The sequence below is a fragment of the Acinonyx jubatus genome, chromosome B3 (genome assembly GCF_027475565.1).
Source record: "Acinonyx jubatus isolate Ajub_Pintada_27869175 chromosome B3, VMU_Ajub_asm_v1.0, whole genome shotgun sequence".
NCBI lineage: Eukaryota > Metazoa > Chordata > Mammalia > Carnivora > Felidae > Acinonyx > Acinonyx jubatus.
This window is the reverse complement of record NC_069386.1, coordinates 108,837,368-108,859,432: the sequence shown is the minus strand read 5'-3', so window position 1 is coordinate 108,859,432 and position 22,065 is coordinate 108,837,368. Positions and strand designations below refer to the sequence as shown.

The following is a 22,065-nucleotide window of genomic DNA, read 5'->3' as shown; positions in this document are numbered from 1 at the left end:
ATCCTAAGTGAAATACGTCAAGGCACTTGCCATCCTTAGGTGAGAGAAAACCTGAGGCGTGAAATGGTAAGATGGTTTTCTCGTTAAATCTGAGAGTTGAAACATACCTGCGAAGTCATCTAATCTGGCTGACTACTCCAGACCGCTGTTCTTGTACAGACACTTACAGGGGTGGGTAGCTCACCCCTTCACCATGCAGCCCACCCCATTTGGAGGCAACTCCCTTGGTTAGAAGGTCTGACCTCCTAGTGAATGGAAATCTCCTTCCTTGAAATTTGTAGACCTTGGTTCTGGCCCTGCCCTTTAGAGAAATAAAAACTTATTATGAGTCTTCTTTCACGTGATAGCTCTTCAAATATGTATTTTTTAAACAACTGTGATTCTTTGCCTCTGCCCACAGCCTACCCCCATGCCACTGCCATTCTCCCTACCAGAGAGCATTCTCATCCAACTCTACATTCCAAATCAGGCCCATCCTTTAGACCAGTTCAGGTGCCTCTTTTTCCCAGTGTCCAAGATGAAAACCATTCTTTCCCTCCTTTGTACTGGTTCAGAGCTTTATGGTCTACCTTCCATTATAATTACTTTTATCCTGAAGAACTTTCCTGCTAGACTAGAAGCAAATGAAGAGCAGTATCTTTACTGCCCACAGTGCTTTGAGCACCAAGCATATAGTTGAGCTTTCCTCTGTTTGGAATATTCTCTTTCCAAATATCCACTTGGCCACTACTAGGAGTTTATCCAAAGGATACAGGAGTGCTGATGCATAGGGGCACATGTACCCCAATGTTTATAACAGCACTGTCAATAATAGCCAAATTATGGAAAAAGCCCAAATATCCATCAACTGATGAATGGCTAAAGAAGATGTGGTTTATATATACAATGGAATGCTACTTGGCAATGAGAAAGAATGAAATCGTGCCATTTGTAACAACATGGATGGAACTGGAGGGTATTATGCTAAGTGAAATAAGTCAGAGAAAGATATCCTATGTTTTCACTCATATGTGGAGTTTGAGAAACTTAACAGAAGACCAGAGGGGAGGGAAAGGGGGGAAAATAGTTTCAAACAGAGAGTGAGGCAAACCATAAGAGACTCTGAAATACAGAGAATAAATTGAGGGTTGAAGGGGGTGGGGGGAGGGGAAAATAGGTGATGGGTATTGAGGAGGGCACTTGTTGGAATGAGCACTGGGTGTTGTATGCAAGTTATGAATCATGGGAATCTACTCCCAAAACCAAGAGCACATTGTATACTCTGTATGTTAGTTAACTTGACAATAAATTATATTTAGAAAAAAATAAGTAACAGGATGCCTGGGTGGCTCAGTTGGTTAAGTGTCCGACTTTGGCTCAGGTCATGATCTCACGGTTTGTGGGTTTGAGCTGTGCTTCGGGATCTGTGCTGAAAGTTCAGAGCTTGGAGCCTGCTTCGGATTCTGTGTCTCCCTCTCTCTCTGCCCCTCCCCCACTTTTACTCTGTCTCTGTCTCTCAAAAATAACAAAAACATTAACAAAAAAATTATTTTAAGAAAATGAATAAATGTTAAAAAAATAAAGTAAAGAATAAAATAAGAAATATGCAAAGTGAATGTGAAGGAAGCAGAACAAAACTTGAAAAAGAAGAGAAGTATGCCATATTCTTTGATAGAAGGACTTACCATTATAATAATGTCAAAACAAAGCCTTATGTATTTAAGGCCCGAAAATCCACATACACGCACGCACGCGCACACACACACACACACACACACACACACACACACACACGGCTTACTCCCTTATATTATTCAGACTCAGCTTATTGGAACAGCCTTCACTGACCACCCAGTTGAAAACATCACTACCTACTTCCTACCCAGCCCCTCTGCCTCTATCTCATTATGTTGCTTTACTTTTTCATTGTACCTATCACCACTTGATGAATTATGGACTTACTTATCTGTCTCTGCTCATTCAAATGAGAGCAAGTACTTTGCTTTGTTCATTGCTACATCCCTAGAGCCTAGAACAGTGCCTGGCAAAAGGCACATGAAAGTTGCATGATAAATATTTAGTGAATGAGTGAACAGGGACACAACTGAAATCTCTTCTGCCAGGCTTGGCCCATATGAGTCATTCAAACACTTACTGAATAAGTGATTACCTTCATACGCTGTATACATTCCACTTTTTTTAATGTTTATTTTTGAGAGAGAAAGCGAGAGCGAGCTGGGGAGGGGCAGAGAGGAAGACACAGAATATGAGGCAGACTCCAGGCTCTGAGCTGTCAGCACAGAGCATAGTGTGGGGCTCAAACCCATGAACCACAAGATCATGACCTGAGCCAAAGTTGGAGGCTTAATGGACTGAGCCATCTACACACCCCAATTCCATTTTTTTTTTTAATGATTTGGCCCAGGACCAAACCTGAACTTCTGACTGGCCTCACCAGGGCTGACTGGAGTGGTTCTGTCAGCTTCTTCCATCTTAAAGACAGTGCAGCAGGAGCAACTAGACTTAATTCCCAGCCCATCCTCTCTGTGATCTCTGCTGGTGGCTGTGGTGAGGCCACACCAGGAAAGGCCTAGAAAATCACCACAGAGCTTCTTGCATGGAGGCACAGAATTTCCCAGGAATCAGGGACTTCTCTGTCTAGGAGAGAAATTGCAAAATCCTTGGGCTCTTGCTCTTCTCTGTCCTGGTATTCCCAGTTCCTCCTAGCCTATCTCCCACTTCTCTTTGCAGACCTCTCACCCCTCTTTAGCAGCTGTTGTCACACCTTGGGAGTACCCACCTTGCCCTCTCCCCAGGCCATTTGCCTAGTTGCTCAGCCTCCTTCCCCCAGGTTCTGAGGGTACAAAGAGGAGCAAGATACTCAGGACCCAATCCTTAGATCAGTACAGTGGTGGTGCTGGAGAGCTGCTCATTGAGATTCAACTCTGATGTCCACCACAAAACCTGCCCCCATCACCCCCATCACCCTCACAGTGTCCTTAGTTCTCTCTGCCTGGTGTACATAGTACTTTATACCAGTTATTTTGTGAGCTTGTCTTAATTTCTCTCTAAATCATACACTCCATAAGGTGAATTCTGACTATGACTATGTTCTCCCAACAGCTAACATAATACTTATTATACCCTGTGGGTATTCAAGAAAGATGAGCTCAGCAAATGAGCACTCAGCACACTCTTAAGTGCTTCTGTATTACTTACTTATTACATATTACTCAGAATGAGTAAACTTGGGTCCAAGGAAAGGGTCTCTGGTGGCCTCGGCCCATGCTGATGCCCAGCTCTTTAGAAGAAGCTTACTGGGGGCTGCAGACCAACCCAGGTTCCAGAACATCTGCCAGACCTTTGCGTTTTTCCCATTTTCATTCTGGCAGTGCATCTTAAGGTCAAGATTATATTATCCATTTCTCAATTATAATCCCAGTTTCTCCCTTCCTCTTCCTCCTCCTCCTCCATAAGGCCACTTTTATTTTCGTTTTAGAGTGTGTGTGTGTGTGTGTGTGTGTGTGTAGGAGAAGGGGAGAGGAAGAGGGGAGAGAGAATCTTAAGCATCCTCCATGCCCAGCATGGAGCCTGACTCAGCATGGACCCTGGGATCATGGCCTGAGCTGAAATCAAGAGTCAGATGTTCAACTGACCGAGCCACCCAGGCACCCCAGGCCTCTTTTCTTTTAGAAACAAGGTGACCTTTGGGGCGCCTGGGTGGCTCAGTCTGTTAAGCGGCCGACTTCGGCTCAGGTCATGATCTCGCGGTCTGTGAGTTCGAGCCCCGTGTCAGGCTCTGTGCTGACAGCTCAGAGCCTGGAGACTGTTTCAGATTCTGTGTCTCCCTCTCTCTGACCCTCCCCCGTTCATGCTCTGTTTCTCTCTGTCTCAAAAATAAATAAACGTTAAAAAAAATTAAAAAAGAAACAAGGTGACCTTTTTAGGCCTTGGGCACTGTGAACATGGTCTTAGGCATCTGTATGGTTCCTTTAGGGCCACTGGCACCTTGTGTCCTGAAATTGCCTTTAAGTTGATAAATGTAAGGTTTCTAATTATTTTCAGCATTTCAAAAAATCTGGGGAGGTTATATGTTTGCCCAGAATTCAACTACATAACCAAACTAAGCATCAAGGTCGTTCCTTAACTTCTGGTTGGAATCTTGCCTCCTCCTGATGGAAATATCCGATTGGCAGTCTATATTATCTTGGGTAAAATTGGATAAATGAATTTTACTCATCACAGTTTGTTGGGTAGATGATTTTCTTTGGTGTGCAAGATCTATGGAGAGAGACTCTGCTGGGAATCTGGGTAGGGATGCCCTGTGGGAAGGGTTAAGGAAGTGGGTTTCTGTGTCCCCCTTGGCAGGTGGCTGGCATTCCAGACAGTAGTGTCAGAGCGGCGGGAGGCAGTAAACTCAGCCCTCCGGGTGCGTAACTATTGTGTGGACTGTGAAGAGACTAGCAAGTGGATTGAGGACAAGATGCACGTGGTACGGTCCACAAAGGACCTGGGCCAGGACCTGGCAGGCGTCATTGCCATCCAGCGGAAGCTGTCGGGGTTGGAGCGCGATGTGGCCGCCATCCAGGCCCGCGTGGGTGCCCTGGAGCGTGAGTCGCAGCAGCTGATGGATTCTCACCCTGAGCAGAGAGAGGACATTGGCCAGCGGCAGGCATGTGTGGAGCAGCTGTGGAAGGACCTGCAGGAAGCCCTCCAGGAGCAGGAAGCCTCGCTGGGTGAAGCCAGCCAGCTGCAGGCCTTCCTGCAGAATCTAGATGACTTCCAGTCCTGGCTGTCCATGGCCCAGAAGGCCGTGGCCTCCGAGGATATGCCCGAGTCCCTCCCGGAGGCCGAGCAGCTCCTTCAGCAGCATGCGGCCATCAAGGACGAGATTGATGGGCACCAAGAGAGCTACCAGCATGTCAGGGTATCCGGAGAGAATGTGATCCGTGATCAGACGGACCCGGAGTATCTGCTTCTGGGCCAGAGGCTGGAGGGCCTGGATGCGGGCTGGGATGCCCTGTGCCGGATGTGGGAGAGCCGCAACCACTCGCTCGCCCAGTGCCTTGGCTTCCAGGAGTTCCAGAGAGATGCCAAGCAAGCTGAAGCCATCCTCAGCAATCAGGTAGAGGGAGGCATTCAGGATTGGGAAGTGGGGTCCTCTCTCAGGGCAACAGCACTGGTGAGTCTTTGAATGTTCTCAGAGAACAAATTTTGGGGGACTCTCTCTGGCCAATTGGGGGGAAATCCTCTTTGTTCCTTTGCCAGCCCTGTGTCCTAAACTTTGCCTTCTTCTTCTTGGGTCAGTTACAGGCTGCAGTTGTAAATTTTCCCCTGAGCCATTACCCTTCCATGTGGCTTTAGGCACACTGTTCCTCGGGTGCCGGGGGCCAAGCCTGGGGTTGCCTCTTCCTTGCACAACTCCAGCAGGTCACCATTCGTGCTGTAGCCTATATGGCTGCACACGGTGCTACTGCTTGGCAAGTGTCCTCACTGCCCTCTCAGCTTGTCTTCATCCCTTATCTGGAAACTTGCTTCAACAGGAATATACTCTGGCTCACTTGGAGCCCCCAGACTCCCTAGAGGCTGCAGAGGCTGGGATCCGGAAGTTTGAGGATTTCTTGATGTCTATGGAGAACAACCAGGATAAGGTCTTGAGTCCTGTGGACTCTGGAAACAAGCTGGTAGCTGACAAAAACCTCTACTCAGACAAGATCCTAGAGAAGGTGCAGCTGATTGAGGACAGGTACTCTCCACCCCCAAGGTCATGAGGCCAGAGCCAGGTAGGGCTGGTGGTGGTGTGCATGATTCCCAGGCTTAGCCATGTTGTGAACCGCAGCATCCGGCTTCCCTTCCAGGCACAGGAAAAACAAGGAGAAGGCTCAGGAGGCCTCAGCAACTCTGAGAGACAACTTGGAGCTCCAGAACTTCCTCCAGAACTGCCAAGAGGTGAGGCTGCAGCAAGGCAGGTCACTTTGCAGGAGATTCCATTCTAGGATCAAAGTGCCCTGGGAAGTCCACAGGGAGTACACCAGGCTGGCTCAGTCAGAGGAGTGTGCTGCTCTTGATCTCAGAGTCATGGGTTTGAGCCCCACGTTGGGTATAGAGATTACTAAAAAATAAGTAAATAAACTTAAAAAAAAAAAGAGTCCACAGGATTCCAAGTTGGGAGTCTGGAATTTCATGAGGGAAACTCTGGGTATTTGATAGCATAGGTCATCCTCTAGAATCTTTGGTTCTACAGTTCTCTTTTTTTTCTTTTTTTTTTTTAACCCTGAATCTACAAAGTCATCTTTTAATTTGCACAGTCTAGGGCAGGGTTCCTCAAAGAGTGGCCCTAGGGCTATCTATATTAAAGTCACCTAGGGCCCTAGTCAAGGCCAGCTTCAAGAACATGCAACCTGTGCATTCATACAGGACCTGTGCTTAGAAGGACCCCATGCTTGATTTAATGGTCTGTGGTTGCCATCTTGAAATTCTTAATAATTTTGAGTATTTCCATTTTGCAATGGGCCCTGAAAATGATGGAGCCAGTCCTGGCCCTCATTAAATGCAAAGTCCTGGGCCCCACTGAGGCCCAGATGAATCAGAACCTTAAGGGGTGAGAGAGAGAGAACAGCATTTTCAACAAACCTCCCAGTTGGAGAACTGACTCAGAGGTCCTTGCTCAGCCTGGTGTAAGCCACACTCCTGAGTCCCTCCATGAGCAGTACTTCTGTGTGGAATGGTGCTTTCTCTGACTTGTTTTTTGCTCCCATCCTCATACCCCTTTCCACCCTGCCCAAACAACTTTGTTTTCATCTACCTCTGCCCTTGGCACCAACCAGGCTTGGTATGCTGCCAGGACATCTTGGAAACATTGGATGCTTATCACGGTTCTTCCCTCATTGTTAAATACAGGATCTGCCCTTGACTTCTTCCTCAGATAACATTTTCTCTGTGTTTATTAATGATTTCTCACCCTACTGCCAAAGGATGGATTTATCTGTCCATCCAGTAAACACTCACTGAGTTCCTGTAATAGGCCAGGCCCTGTCCTAGGTCCTGGAAATATGGAGAGAAGCATAGATATCCCTGGAGTCATACTGCACACAGTCTACTAGGGAAGACACTCAGGTGCTTATGTTTTAACCCTGAGACAACACAGGTTAAGTTGCCTGTGCTTGGAGTTAGGAACCAAGAGCTATGGAGAGTAGTACTCTGCTGTATTCCTACTTCCTCTCCTTGGCCTTCTTCTGCAGCCAGAGGTGGAGATCAGGACCTGCCCTGAGCCCCTGGCCAAAGAGGTACACTCAGAGATTGTTGGACTCCCGCTTTCTGTCCACAGCTCACTCTCTGGATCAATGACAAGCTGCTAACATCTCAGGATGTCTCCTATGATGAAGTGAGAAACCTTCAAAACAAGTGGCTGAAGCACCAGGCCTTTGTGGCAGACCTGGCTTCCCACCAAGGATGGTTAGATAGCATTGATGCAGTAAGTAAAGCAAATGGTGAGTGGTGGGGGGCTCTCTGCTCAGATGTGCTTACCTGAATAAGCTTCACTCAGGGCATAGACACTATCTGAAGCTTACTGGATGGTATAGACCCTGGAAGTGAAAAACTTCTCTAAATAGTAGCCAAACCTTCAGAGCTCCTGGTATATCCAGCCTTGTAGGGTCTGGTCAGAATTGGTGCCTCCTCTGGGTGGCCTGAGTCTAGAGACAGTCCAGGACAGTGAGAAAACCCGAGTTGGTGCCTCAGCATCTAGTGCCAGGACACCAGTTATCTCTGTTTGCCTTCCGTTATTCTCACCAGGACACCAGCACCGTCCCTCCCAAGGGCAAAGGAGTATATGAGATGAGTAGAGTGGCTCAGGGGACCATTGACCCTCATTATTTGGATGGGCAGGACAACCCCTCATAGATGGGGAGCCAGGGGTCCCCCCTATAACAAGCTTGCCCAAGGACCCAAGTGAAAATGTAGCTGGTGGTAGATCTGAGAATCAGTTGCATTTACTCCTCCCTACTGTGGCTGTCCAGGAAAAAGTAGGAAGAAGTCATTGTGGTTGAAGGTGCAGGCTCCAAGCCAGACTGTCCAACTCCTCAACCTCTCTGGGCCTCAGTTTCTTCATCTGAAAAATGAGGGTAATAACAATACCTAGCCAAGGGATGGTGAGCATTAAAGCACTTAGAATAGCCCTTAGCACTTACTGGCCATACAGTAACTATTGGCTATTATTAGCAACATCTATTTCTAGGCCTATGTCATATTATACTGTACTCACCTAAAAGGGTACATTTATTCAGGTGAAAACCAGGTAAGACACACTCAGTAACTAAAACATATCACAAAGGTTAGCAGTGCACAGCCTCTGAGAAAACCATCAAGAGAGAGTAGAGTCCTTTCCATGCTGCTTGTACCTGAATGGATCTTGAATCTTTTTTAATTAAAAAATAATTTAGCATCAGTTGATCCTGGTCTGCAACTCCCCATACTACAATCTCCCTGAGTCCTTTGCTCCAGACATACCCCTCCCTGTCACACCTTCTCCTGAAAATAACTCGGGTGGGGGAGGGGGGGGTGCAGTCTTTGAGATGAGCCTCACCTGAGTTCCAGGCAGATTCTTTGCCTCCCTGACCTCAGTTAACCCCTGGCAACCACTTGGAGCAGGGCTGTTCCAAGGCTGCCTGGCCTCAAAGGGTGAGCCCTCCTGTTTCCCCCACAGGAAGGAAAGCAGCTGATGGAGGAGAAGCCTCATTATTTGGCCCTGGTGTCCCAGAGGCTGGAAGATTTGCACCGGCTCTGGGATGAACTTCAGGCCACCACACAGGAGAGGACCCAGCACCTCTCAGCTGCCAGGAACTCCTACCTGCGCTCACAGACCCACGCCGACCTCAACAAGTGGATCAGTGCTATGGAGGACCAGCTGCAGTCCGATGACCCTGGCAAGGACCTGACCAGTGTCAACCGGATGCTGGCTAAGCTGAAGGCACGTGAGTGGGTTGTAGACTGGGAGTGTTGGAATAGGAGATCTTAGGAAGCAAATGTGCAACCTGAAAGTAAGTACTCCTGTTCCTCTTAGGTGGGCTTGCCTTTATCAAGCAAAAATGTCTCCTGGTTCATAACCCATCTCCTACCCCTTTGTAGTGAAGACAGGGATCCGGGGTTAATAAAAGCATGCACCACAAGTATAGGACAGGCGCTTGTGAGGCAGGAAGGATGAGTGGGGACACCCAGGGAGACTTCCTGGGGGAGGTGGGGCCTTTAAAGATGAATGGGATACGGATGATGATGAGGATGAGGGACTATCCAGGTGCCAAGGTTGGTACTGACACTGTCCCCTTATGCCCCAGCGTGTGGAGGACCAAGTGAATGTGCGGAAGGAGGAGCTGGGGGAGCTGCTTGCCCAGGTGCCCTCACTGGGAGATGAGGCAGAAGACACAGACGTGAGCATCGAGAAGCGGTTCCTGGACCTCCTGGAGCCCCTGGAGAGGAGGAAGAAGCAGCTGGAGTCATCCCGAGCCAAGCTGCAGATCAGCCGGGACTTAGAGGATGAGACGGTGAGTGGGTACAGACCCCCCCTAGAGGCAGGATGGCTGGCTGCAGCCCTAGGGAGTTTTTAAAGATTTCTGGTCCCCTCATCTCCTTATCTCAGAAAGCCAATGTGATTATTGCATAAATATGATAGTAAAACCCGTGCTTTTTTTTTTAAGGGTTTTTTTTTAATGTTTATTTTTGAGAGAGCATGAGGGGAAGGGACAGAGAGAGAATCCCAAGCAGGCTCCATGCTGTCAGCACAGGGCCCAATGCAGGACTCAATCCCACAAGCTGTGAGATCATGATCTGAGCCGAGATCAAGAGTTGGATGCTTAACTGACTGAGCCACCCAGGCCTTCGACCAATGCTTTTTGAATGGTAACTCAGTTACGGACTTCGGGGCAGACAGACTTGGGTTCAAATCCAGCTATGTTACCTGCCCCGTGTGTGACCAGGAGCAAGTCATTTGGAACCTCATAATATCAAACTGTCCCCATCTATAAAATGGGGGCAAAATCCTCATGGGGCGTTGGGAAGAACCGGGGAGACACAGCAGGAAAGAGCTCTGTCTGACTCAGGTGAGTGTGTGGGGAAAAGTTGACCATGACCATCATCAGCTGCCCCTGCCTTCTGGTCTCTACAGCTGTGGGTGGAAGAGAGGCTGCCTCTGGCCCAGTCAGCAGACTATGGCACGAATCTACAAACTGTACAGCTGTTCATGAAGAAGAATCAGGTGAGTCCTGCTTCACCTGGTTAGTGTCCCCCCCACCCCCACCACCTCCTCCCTGCCCCTGCCCTTCCCAGGGAGGAACTCCCAGCCTTGACATGCAGAAAGCCAGCAACAGCAGATTATTATTCTCGTTGGTAGCGATGAGGCTCACAGACCCCATAAAAAGAGAAACTTTGGTGATGGCAGAGAGAATTCTGGGAAGTCCATAGCAGAGCCGGGCTGGTCAGGGGATGTCCAGATGTTTAAGGATTTGGGGGCATTTAGACCCATCAGAGCATACGTGAGTGCAGGACCCAGAAGCCCTGGCCCAGGGTTTGTTGTGCTTTATGGCTTCTGTATCCCATGGCCTCCCTGAAAGGAAGCCCATAGTTCCTGATTTCTTTCTCAATAATGACTTGCTCCTCTTCCAGGGCTGAGCCTGGCCCTCAGGGTAAGTAAGACCCATTTCTCCCAACACATGAGAATATTTGTGGGGCTCAAACCCCATTAGGAAGCCACTAAACTTGGTATCTGAACCTTTGGAACAACATCCACTTGCTGTTCTGCTCTTTCTTAAGCCTGATGACCCTAGTTACTTCTGTGGCCCTGGTGAGACTCCTGGAAGTGAGCAGATGCCATATTTCCTCCTATGTCAGGAATACAAGTATGCTCTTGTATCTTCCAAGAGGATACAGCTGCATGGGCTCAGGGTGTCTCTGTGTCTAGATGAGCTGGCCACAGACCCTACTCTTGGGCAGAGAGTTGCCCCTGCTGCCCGGTCTCCTCTCTGGGTCAGGGAGTGGGGGCAGCCACAGCCAAGAGCAATGAGAGCCTGGGAACTTATCCCAGAGAAGAGCAGTGTGTCCCAGAATGCCAGTCAGTATCGCAGCTCCTTGGGGAAGAAAGGTCAGGACAGATAGTACTTCCTCCAAACAATAGCAGCTGACATCTGCTCACAGAGCCCAGCTGCTGTGCAGGGGTCTGATTTACATTCAAAGAGGTGTCTGAAAACTCTCAGACCCTTTGCTTCCAGTTGACACAACCTAGTCATAAAGCCTCCAGTGGGCACAGGGAGGGACTTGGGCCAGAAAGTAGTAGGTGGGGATTCAATTAACGTCACAACCTCCATTTAAAAGAAGGACACTGGCAGAAGAGTGTATTCTTGGGGCCTCAGTTTCCTCAACTGTAAAATGAGCCAACATCGCTCCTTGCAACACTAAAGATTTTGACTCTGTCTAACCTTGGTGTTATTGCCAGAAGACTCTGAACTCCCCTGGATGAAGGTTGCTATTTCAGGAAAAGAGCAAGACAAATATGGATGGGGTTCCCCTAATCAAGAAGGGAAAGGTAGTCTCCTGGGAGAGCATGGCTGCCCTAGTAAAGACGACTTTAGACTCGCTAAGGCTTAAATCTCCTTTCATCACTCCCTCTATTGCAGTGGTTCTCAAAGTTCAGTGTGCATCAGACTCCCCTAGAGGGCTTGTTAAAACACAGTTGACTGGGATCCACCTCAGGTCTACTGATTCAGACTCTGGGAGTAGAGCCTCATAATTTGCATATCTATCAAGATCCTGGGTGATAATGATGCCATGGGTCTGGGATCCCACTTTGAGAACCACTGCTCTAATGGCTGTCCATTGCAACTAGAACAAATCCTGCAAGGTATGAATGGTTCTCAACTTTGGCTGCACATGAGAATCACCTGAGGGAACTTTGAAACCTAAGAATGCCCAGTTCCTGTGTCAGATAAATTAATTAAGGTCTCTGGGGATAGGGCCCTGACTCTGTATGTCTTCCCAGATTATTCAATGTGCAACCAGGGTTAAGAACCACTGTCCCACCTGATCTGGCCCCTGCCTTCCTCTAAAGTCACCTCTCATCACCTTGGCCCTCCTCATCACAGTATTGTAGCTTTCCTGGCCCTGTCTCTGGCCTACAGATAGTGCAGGCTTGCTTCCACCCCAGGGACTTCACACTCACTCTTCCGTCTTGCCGGCAACACTCATGCCCCAAGTCTTTGTGAGGTTGCCTCCTTCTCGTAACTCATGCCATCTCCTCAGGAAGGCCCTTTCTGACACCCCGAGCTCAGGTAGCCATCAGCACGCATCAGTAGACATTCTTCATCTCATTGCAGTATTTTCCTCATGGTACCCATTATCCACATTTATTCACTTATTTGCATGCTCACCTTCTATTCCCTCTACAACAGCGTAAGCTTTATGAGGGCAGGGGTTTTATTTATCTTGTTCCTAGGCTGTCCCTAGAACCTGGAACAAGGCCTTGTACCCAGGAAATAATAAATACATGTTGGTCACGTGAGGTACGAAGAATACATCATAAGTGAGCACACTGCATGGGAGCCGATAAAGGAATTGCTTAAAAAGAGGGAGCGAAATACCTTGTAGGATCCCTTGCAGAGGTCGTAAGATCTCAGGAATAGTAAAGAGGCACACGGAGCTGACACCATGGGTTGTTTGAATTCAATTAGACGGACCACAAAAAATTGTCAGAATTGAGATTTCGGGTCGAAAGGGTAAAAAGGCATTTCAGCAAGTTGGGTGACTTGTGGATAGTGCTGGGTCTGTAGATTTTAAATGCTGACAGTCACTGCACTACTTGTGTGTACAGCTCTTGCCCCCGCCCTCTGGGTGGTTTTAAAGGCCACAGGCAAATTGTACAAAGGGAGGAGAGGAGGTGTAAGGAGCCGAGAGCCCACACACAAGAAACAAGTAGGCTTGGGGCTCCAGGACCCAGAAAGTAAGTCCCACGTGGGTCATGGCCCCCTGAGGAAAAAGGTGACCTAGACACCAGAATGAGAGGAGAATGCTATTTTGGTGGCTAAATGCTTAAACAGGAAATAATACAAAGTTCACAAAAGATTTGAGGCATGGAAATGGGGAGGCGGGGAGCCCAAATCCTAAAATCTGAACAAGGAGTAACTGTCAACTGTTGTACATGGAGCCAGAGATGCTAAAATAAGATATCAAGGCCATTTAAAAATTATTTTCCTTTCCTCCAACAAGTACAGCTAAGAAGCAAGCTCTGCTGAGACACAGGGAGCAGAGAGGGCCACGTTCAAATGCTGCGCTGCCACTCTTTGCCCACATGTTACCTAGCGGCTCCTCACTGCCCTCCGTGCTCCTCTCTGACGGCGGGCGGAGGGTGCTGGGTGGTGCCTCGCGCCGCGCCTGGCACGTGGTCAGGGGCAGTTTTTACGGCCACCACCTGCTCGGCACTAGGTTTTCCGTGCAGGAGCCTGCCCGCGAAGGTGCCAGAGTGCAAGCCTGGCCCCCCTTTGTGGCTGGAGAGCCCCGCCTCTGAGCCCTTCCCCTCCGCCCACAGACCCTGCAGAATGAGATCCTGGGCCATGCGCCACGGGTGGAGGACGTGCTGCAGAGAGGGCAGCGGCTGGTGGAGGTGGCGGAGGTTGACTGCCAGGACATCGAGGAGCGCTTGGGGCGCCTGCAGGGTTTGTGGGACACCCTGCGGGAGGCAGCGGCCGGGAGGCTGCAGCGCCTGCGGGAGGCCAGCGAGGCACAGCAGTACTACTTGGACGCAGGCGAGGCCGAGGCCTGGATCAGTGAGCAGGAGCTCTACATCATCTCCGACGAGACCCCAAAGGTCGGCCCGGGCTGGGGGGGGGGGGTCAGGCTGGGGCAGTCGGGGGGCAGTCACACCTGGTACGTCCAGGTGTGTGAGGATACCCGCTACAGCATACACACTGCAGTCAGGTGCCCTGTCTGCCAACTTAGATTTGACCTAACCCAAGATTTCCTCACCTTTCTCATGCCATGGATTCTTTACTGATGGACTGCCACGGGAGGGATGGGAGATGAGGTGTGCAGGATATCTAAGCAAGTTCTCCTGGGGTCAGAAGGGTGGAGCTGGGCCTGGGAGGGTAGGAGTCAGAAAAGAACCAAGAGGAAGGTAGGACGTTGTGGGAAAGGAATCACAGGAAGGAATCATGCACAGTTTTCTTTGTGTGTGTGTGTGGGGGGGGGGGAGGGTCCCGTGAGCCTGGCTACCCCCCCTCCCCCCCAGTCTCGAGCACCTCCCTGAGCAGGTGCCCTGACAGCCGCTGCCTCCTAGGATGAAGAGGGCGCCATCGTGATGCTGAAGCGGCATCTGAGGCAGCAACACACGGTGGAGGAGTACGGGAGGAACATCAAGCAGCTGGCCTCCAGGGCCCAGAGCCTGCTGTCTGCAGGCCACCCTGAGGGGTGCGTGTGCACCAAGAGCGACTTGGCCGGGGCCCCACCAACCGGGATCCCTGCGGGTCCAAGTGGGAAAATAGCAACAGTTTTGGGGAAAATAGCAACAGTTTTCATGGAAACTGTGGGTTTGAGAAAACTGCTGATTGGCCCAATTCCATTTCATGTTTCGGTTTTGTGTGAGTAGCTTCAAACGGGGCCAACTAAAGCCTGATTTGCAAAAAGATCAGAAAATGCAATAGCAAAACTCCCCTCTTGGTGAACCAAGAGACCTAATCTTTCGTAGAGTTAGATTATGCTAAGAGACACTGAAGAGTAACTTCGCTTTTCTCTTTATGGTCCAGAGGATACTTCAGGATCTCACAGTGTCTCAGCAAAATCATTGTGTGGGCATGAAGGTAGAAAACCGACACCCATCTTGTTGGTTCTGCACAGATGGGGGCCCACTGGGTTGCACACCTCAGGCTGCACCTCCCACCCCGGGCTCAGCCCTGTCCTCAGCTGCCCACAGGGCATACACCACTGTGGGGTTTCAGCATCCACCGCAGCATCTCTCAGGGGAGCCCCAGGGGTTGAGCGCCTGGGACCACAGGCCCCTCCCTGCTGGTGCTGGAGCCCGCTCATAGTGCTGCTCCTTCAGCCTCCTTGGAGGAATATGGAGGGGCTTCTTTTTTGTCTCTCTAAGCTTCCCTGGGTGATGGATAATGGTGGGAGGCACCTTGAGGCATTCTGGTCTCAGGGATGATTCTTTTTTTCTCCCCAGCACTTCCCCGGGGAAAGCTGCTGTCATTTCTCCTGCCTTCCCTCCCCATGTATCCCTGCCACAGGTGGGAGGAGTACATCAGCTCCCCTGCACTAGCTGCTCTGGGCTCTCTGCCTCCATCTCTGAGTGCCTTCTTATTTTGAATTCCAGGGAACAGATCATCCGGCTTCAGGGGCAGGTGGACAAGCAGTATGCAGGGCTGAAGGACATGGCGGAGGAGCGCAGGCGGAAGCTGGAGAACATGTACCACCTGTTCCAGCTGAAGAGGGAGGCGGATGACTTGGAGCAGTGGATTACGGAAAAGGAGCGGATGGCCTCTTCCCTTGAAATGGGGCAAGACTTCGACCATGTCACTGTGAGTACTCACAACTGCTTTCTCTGTCTTCCTCGAATGCCATAGTAGCAGGAGCGGTCACTCCGGGCACGCACGCACGCACGCACGTGCACACACTGCTACCCGGAGATGCAGACACCACTGTGGACTCAGGCTGCCCTGGGCAGGTGTGGGACTGTGGCTCCAGGTGCTCTGGCTGCCACTCAAGAAAGTCTGCAGCTGGGGTGATGACACCACCCCACCCCTGGGCCCCATAACCACGTTTCTGTTTACCCCGTGTCCAGCTGCTCCGGGACAAGTTCCGGGACTTTGCCCGGGAGACTGGGGCGATTGGGCAGGAACGGGTGGACAACGTGAACATCATCATCGAGCGGCTCATCGACGCAGGCCACAGCGAAGCGGCCACCATCGCCGAGTGGAAGGATGGGCTGAACGAGATGTGGGCGGACCTGCTAGAGCTCATCGACACACGCATGCAGCTGCTGGCCGCCTCCCATGACCTGCACCGCTACTTCTACACGGGCGCCGAGATCCTGGGCCTCATCGATGAGAAGCACCGTGAGCTGCCCGAGGACGTGGGGCTGGACGCCAGCACTGCCGAGTCTTTCCACCGGGTGCACACTGCCTTTGAGCGGGAGCTGCAGATGCTGGGCTTGCAGGTGCCTTCTGTCCCCTGCTGCCCACCTGCAGGCTCCAGGGACCTGCCTTTCACATCTTTCCCATGACCAGGCCCCCGGGGGCGTCGAGGCCTCTCTGGCTTCTAGAGGTGAAACCTCTAGAATGGACACCAGGAAATTTCACCTCCTAAGAAAGGCAACAGCTTGGGGCAGAAAGGCAGGGAGCTGCGGCTTTCAGACATTCCTTAGCTTCAGAAGTAGTTCTTCAAACTGAATCTTCAGAAAAGCCCAACGCAAAACATATCTTAAAATGTTCTTTCTCTGGTCGTATAACAGTGTTACGAACGAACATATATGTATGTTCCTTTTCTAGCACCAGGTATGGGTATAAGCAATCTATTTAGGCACTGAATCCTCATTGCCACCCCCTGAAGTAGCTTCTAACATTATCTGCATTTTATAGATGAGGAAAGCAAGGTATAGAGAGAGTGAACAAGTTGGCTGGGAACACATAGATCAACAGTGGAGCCAAGATTCAGATCCTGGCAGTCTGGCTATACACACCATGCCCTCAGCCACCAGGCTGTTTGGTCTTTCTATATGGGAGCTGGAGGGACCCCAAGATCTGCTTAGACCCCCTCTTCCCATCACTGGAAGGCCTCCAAGACACCTCTGAAGGTCCATAGGGCTCCACAGAACTTGATGTGATCGAAAGGGTGAGAGCAAAGGATCTTAATGCTGGGGCCTCGGCGGCCTTCCAGAGAGACTGGGAGAGAGGCTAGCTATGGAATCCTGCACCCACCCATCAGGGTTCAGGGATGGGACGCCAAGGCCGGTTGGGCCCTGGTTCACCCAAGAGAGGACCTCCCAGGAATTTGTCCAGCTGGAGGTGGGGTCTGTCATGAGGCTCTTGTGCCTTGTGGATGCCAGAGCCCCTGAGGTGGGCACAGCTTGCTGAAGTCTCAGGAATAAGGCTTCATTGTGCTGGGACTGGCCTTAGACAGGGGGTCCGGTACAGCCCCTTCCTCAGAGAGGCAGCATGTTGAGTGGTTAAGAACAGGAACTCAGGAGCATACCCCCAGTCTGCACCCCTCTTCTAGTGTGAATGACCTCAGGCCAGTCACCAAGCCTCCCTGTGCCTCAGTTTCCTCATCTTGAAACCAGGGATCACAATAGTACCTCTTTCATGGGATGGTTGTAAAGATTAAGAAAGTAATAAATAAGAAAATGTTTAGAACAGTGCCTGGCACATAGTTACTCCCATTAATTCTAGGGAGATCAAAGGGCATAGGGTCCCTTCCACTCCTGTATCCTCCTCAAAGCCCCAGGGATAGCATGGGTCCATAGAGGCCAAAACAAGGTGCCATTTCCCCCAGTGTTGGTGGGAAGCTGAAGATCTTGCCTTCTAGAAGAGCCCTGGGGAGGGAGACCAGGAGGAGACAGATCCCTTGCCCTTGCCCATCAGAGGCCCAAGACACATCTTTCTGGCGAACAACGTCCAATTTCGCCCGACCACAGGTACAGCAGTTCCAGGACGTGGCCACCCGCCTGCAGACAGCATACGCTGGGGAAAAAGCAGATGCCATCCAGAACAAGGAGCAGGAGGTGTCTGCTGCGTGGCAAGCACTGCTTGACGCCTGTGCGGGACGCCGTACCCAGCTGGTGGACACGGCAGACAAATTCCGCTTCTTGAGCATGGTCCGAGACCTCCTCTCCTGGATGGAGGGCATCATCCGGCAGATCGAGACCCAGGAGAGGCCCAGGTAAGGGGGACGTCCTCAAGGCAGCCCCTCTCCTCAGCCACTTGATCCCAGAGGCTGGCGGACCAGTGTGCTGCCCTCGGGGCACTACCCCTCCTTGGAGAGACAGTCCTGGACTGTGGGGGCACCTGAGGCTGGGCCGGGGCAGAAACTGAGTGGCTCAGCTTCTAGTGGGGGGGACCAAGCACTTCAGAGTGAAGGGAGCCCTGAGAGTGGCGAGAAAGACCTCTGCCATTCAGATCTGACGGCAGGGCGAGGACCACAGCTGTCAGTGAAAATAAGCACTTCACGTACCCGAAGCTGGGCAGGTCCGAGACTGTGCACTCTTCCTCCCAGTGCTGGGCTGGGGAGCTCAGGAAGGAGCTCATTGTCCATGAAAGGCAATGGTCACCAGCCCACCTCTGTCCCTGTGTCCTAGGGTGCCCATTCTGATGGCCAAGCCTTTATATTTAACATTGTTACCCTGAAGTAACTCACATACCGTATAATTCAGCCTTTTAAAGTGCCCCATCCAGGGGGTTTTTTTGCAACCATCACCGCAATCCAAGTTTAGAAGATTTTCATCACCCCTAAAAGAGACCCTGTACCCTTTAGTAGTCATCACCCCATGATTTCCTCCTCCCCCAGCCCCTGGCGACCACGAATCTGCTTTCTGTCTCTCTAGATTTGCCTATACTAGACTGCTCATAGAAAAGGAATTCTACATTATGTGGTCTTTCGTGATTGGCTTCTTTCACCTGGCACAATCTTTCTAAGGTTCATCCATGTTGTAGGATGTGTCGGTACTTTATTCCTTTTTGTTGTCAAATAATGTTCTCAGGCTTCTTTGGGGTTCCCAAATCCCCCGCCTATCCCCTGCCAACTGACCAACGGCAGACACCAGGGCATCAGTGTTCCTGCTGGGGCTGGGCTGCCCAGAGAGAGAGGAGGAAGTGTGTTCAGACTCTCAGGCAGGCAGGGGGTGGCCCTCTCCAGTCAGGACTTGGCATCAGGCAGGCCAGAGTCACCCAGAGTTTCCTTCTTCCCCCAAACTCCCTCCTCGATTCCTGACCCTCCCCCCTTCCCCAGGGACGTCTCCTCGGTGGAGCTGCTCATGAAGTATCACCAGGGCATCAAGGCAGAGATTGAAACCCGGAGCAAGAACTTTAGCGCCTGCCTGGAGCTGGGCGAGTCCCTGCTGCAGAGGCAGCACCAGGCCTCGGAGGAGGTGAGAGGGACAGTGGGGTGAAGATGAGCCCCTCCGTGTCCTTGCCCTCACTCTTGCTGGGCCAGACAGCTTCCTGGGGAAGGTGCTGGGGGCCATGGTTTCTCTGAGGAGACTCCTCTTTCTTTCACTCATGGAGCATCAGGGCTGTGTGCAGGCCCAGGGATTAGAGCCTCACCAAACCCATCCAAGATTGGCAGCTTAGTAGTGGAGAGCAGTCTCACAACCCGCCTAACCATCCATGACATGCACACATGTGGGATTGGCAACACCCATTTCCTAGGGTGAGGCACATGTGCCTCAGAGAGGTTAAGTAACTTGCCCAGGGTTGCACAGCTGGCAAGTGGCAGGGCCAGACTTGAAGTCAGATCCATGTGACCAAACCCAGCATGCTTTGCAGGATCCATTTGCATACCATCCCAGACAGGGGAAAGGTTTCCCAAAGCCTGGGTGATTCTCCCTTCCTTCCCCCAGATCAGTGAGAAACTGAAGCAGGTGCTCTACAGGAGGAAGGAGATGAACGAGAGGTGGGAGGCCCGCTGGGAGCGGCTCCGCATGTGTGAGTACCTCTGGGACCCAGAACCTGGGGTGGGGAGGGGGTGCAGATGCCTGCTGAGGTAGGGGCATGGAGGGGTGACTTTCACTGCCTGGAGATGAGCCCCGCCCCCTGTAGCACCACTCATCTGCAAGGTTCTGGGGTCCATACAGACCTGTGTGGACAGGCTGCTGGAAGCCCACCTCTCACCCGCCAGCATGCCTTCTCCCTGCTCGCCCTCGGGCTCGCCCAGGTCTGGGCAGAACCTGAGCTGGGAAGATGCTGCCGCCTTGTGCCAGGCTGGTGTCCCTGTAGAGCTGTAATCTGGGGTTCTGGGGGTGGGGGGTGGTCACGGGGTAAGGCTCTAAAGCTTCCTGCATATTTGATCTGAGGCGTGTCAGGCACATAAAGAGCTCTGTCCTCCTCAGCTGGAGACAGGAGAGGTGGAAAACCCTGCCACTCAGGGAGGAGCCACGCACAAGCCAGGAAGGCCTACAGGGCCCATGTCTGCTTGTGCGTGATTATGTGAGATAGCCGCGGGCTGGGAAGAGAGGGTGTTCAGGGCAAAAGGCTGCTCCTCAAGAGGAGACCTCTAAATTACATTTTGTTTTCAAATTCGAGTTCTGATTAACGTGTTTTTCAAATGTAACTCTGGGTAGAGATGAGGAAGGGGCCTGGTGTGGCGTGGGGATAGAGTGGTTTCTGGCGCAGGTCACCGCGGAGCAGGGTGTCCGCGTAATTCACCGGCACCCGTGCGGGCCTCCTGCCTGACCGCTAGCTCCCTGTCTGCTGAGCAGCCCCCCATTGGGTGCTAACAGGCCCCTGGGTCCTGTGGGGGTATCTGTGGCTTGTTCCCCGTGGCAGTACTGGAAGTGTGCCAGTTCTCGAGGGACGCCTCTGTGGCCGAAGCGTGGTTGATCGCCCAGGAGCCTTACCTGGCCAGCCGGGACTTTGGACACACGGTGGATAGTGTGGAAAAGCTTATCAAGAGGCATGAAGCCTTTGAGAAATCCACAGCCAGCTGGGCAGAGCGCTTTGCGGCCCTGGAGAAGCCCACTACGGTGAGCTGGGAACGGGCGCTGGGAGGCTCTCAGCAGCCACGCCTGGGGGGGGTGGTTATCTCAAGTCAAGAACTCTGAGCCCATTATTAGGCACCCATGGACAGTGTAAGAGGCTTGGCAAGGGGGAGAGTGGGAAGGAAATGGGAGAGGTAGAAAGTAACTTTTGAATGTGAAAGGCAAAAGGGGTATTTTCAAAAGGAACAAACACCAGGTGTATTGGGAGCCATCTGTAGAGAAAGTTGGTCTAACGGCAAGCTCTTCTCTGTGACTGCTCTGATACTCTGGGCCTTTTTCTTCCCCTAGCTTGAGCTAAAAGAACGCCAGACCCCAGAGAGACCTGAGGAGGAGCCTGGGTAAGTATGGCGAGGGCCAGGCGGTAGACCCAGCAGGAGCACTCTGCCAAAGAGGATGGGTGGGAAGGGAGAGGGAGGGTACTTTTGTAATCAGAAACAGGCCCCCTGATGTTTTAACAGTGCACATGTGACCTCTCACACCTGGGCCACTAGCCAGAGAAATCTGGAGTGTCTGTAGCTTAAAGGCAGAGAGGAGCTTTTGTTTCCCTCGAATCTAGGGGTACAGGCAGAAATGGGTAGAGAGCAGTGGCTGCTGAAGAATCACCTCCCCTGCTCTGGGCACCACCTGCACACGTGCCTGAGAGGCCATTTTGTGCACGACCATGTCCGTTTCTGAAGTATCTGCCATAACTCTTCAGATTAAGCAGCTCCTTGCTAAGTGCCTGTTGCCAGGAGGCCTGGACCAGGAGATAGCTGATGTGTGTGCCTTGGGGGTAGGCATCGGCCTCAGGGAGGTGGTTTCTAAAGAGGGGCTGTGTCCTCTCTAGGCCTCAAGAGGAGGAAGGCGAGACAGCAGGGGAGGCTCCCCGAGGTCCGCATCGCGCAGCCACCGAGAGAACGTCCCCGGTCAGTTTCCTGTCTGGTTTGTCTGGTTCCTGGGAGTCATTGCTGCCAGAACCTGCTCATCCCTACTAGGCTCAGCCGAGGCAGAAGGCGAGGACAGGCGCACACCACCCAGCCTTCCAGACTCCTCCTTCAGATCAGTCTTCCTTTTTAACTTAGGTTTCCTTAATCTCTAGAATAATTGGCCTCCTTCCTTCAACCCAGAAGAAACTGACATGCCCGCCCACTCATATGACTCTATTAGTTTGGTATTATCTAGTCTAATAAATTTTATTGTATAAATACGTCACCATCTACATTAGGAGAAACAGTTTATCCAGGGAAGGTTTATTTTTACACATCATTCTTTTTCCCATTTTCCCTCTCAGTCCATCCTTCACACAGTAGGCCCTGAACACACACACACACACTCTCTCTCTCTCTCTCACACATGCACAAATAGACCATCTGATCCCGCCT

At 51.4% G+C, this 22,065-nt stretch overlaps 1 protein-coding gene across 3 annotated transcripts in view; it reads left to right on the top strand.

The window, feature by feature from the left end:
- The window catches only part of SPTB (spectrin beta, erythrocytic), a 127,184-nt gene that overhangs the window by 90,265 nt on the left and 14,854 nt on the right, over positions 1–22,065 (top strand). For all 3 annotated transcript variants that reach the window (XR_003422541.2, XM_027065918.2, XM_053224553.1), the window contains exons 16-32: positions 4,348–5,104; positions 5,523–5,725; positions 5,838–5,928; positions 7,307–7,453; positions 8,684–8,947; positions 9,312–9,518; positions 10,139–10,228; positions 13,547–13,825; positions 14,294–14,424; positions 15,329–15,533; positions 15,797–16,171; positions 17,648–17,892; positions 18,958–19,096; positions 19,568–19,652; positions 20,493–20,689; positions 20,993–21,042; positions 21,531–21,609. Coding sequence is in view for 2 of the 3 variants with exons in the window: in XM_027065918.2 (XP_026921719.2) it covers positions 4,348–5,104; positions 5,523–5,725; positions 5,838–5,928; positions 7,307–7,453; positions 8,684–8,947; positions 9,312–9,518; positions 10,139–10,228; positions 13,547–13,825; positions 14,294–14,424; positions 15,329–15,533; positions 15,797–16,171; positions 17,648–17,892; positions 18,958–19,096; positions 19,568–19,652; positions 20,493–20,689; positions 20,993–21,042; positions 21,531–21,609 (3,544 nt within the window). In the remaining variant the exon portion in view is untranslated. The remainder of the gene's footprint in view (positions 1–4,347; positions 5,105–5,522; positions 5,726–5,837; positions 5,929–7,306; positions 7,454–8,683; positions 8,948–9,311; positions 9,519–10,138; positions 10,229–13,546; positions 13,826–14,293; positions 14,425–15,328; positions 15,534–15,796; positions 16,172–17,647; positions 17,893–18,957; positions 19,097–19,567; positions 19,653–20,492; positions 20,690–20,992; positions 21,043–21,530; positions 21,610–22,065) is intronic.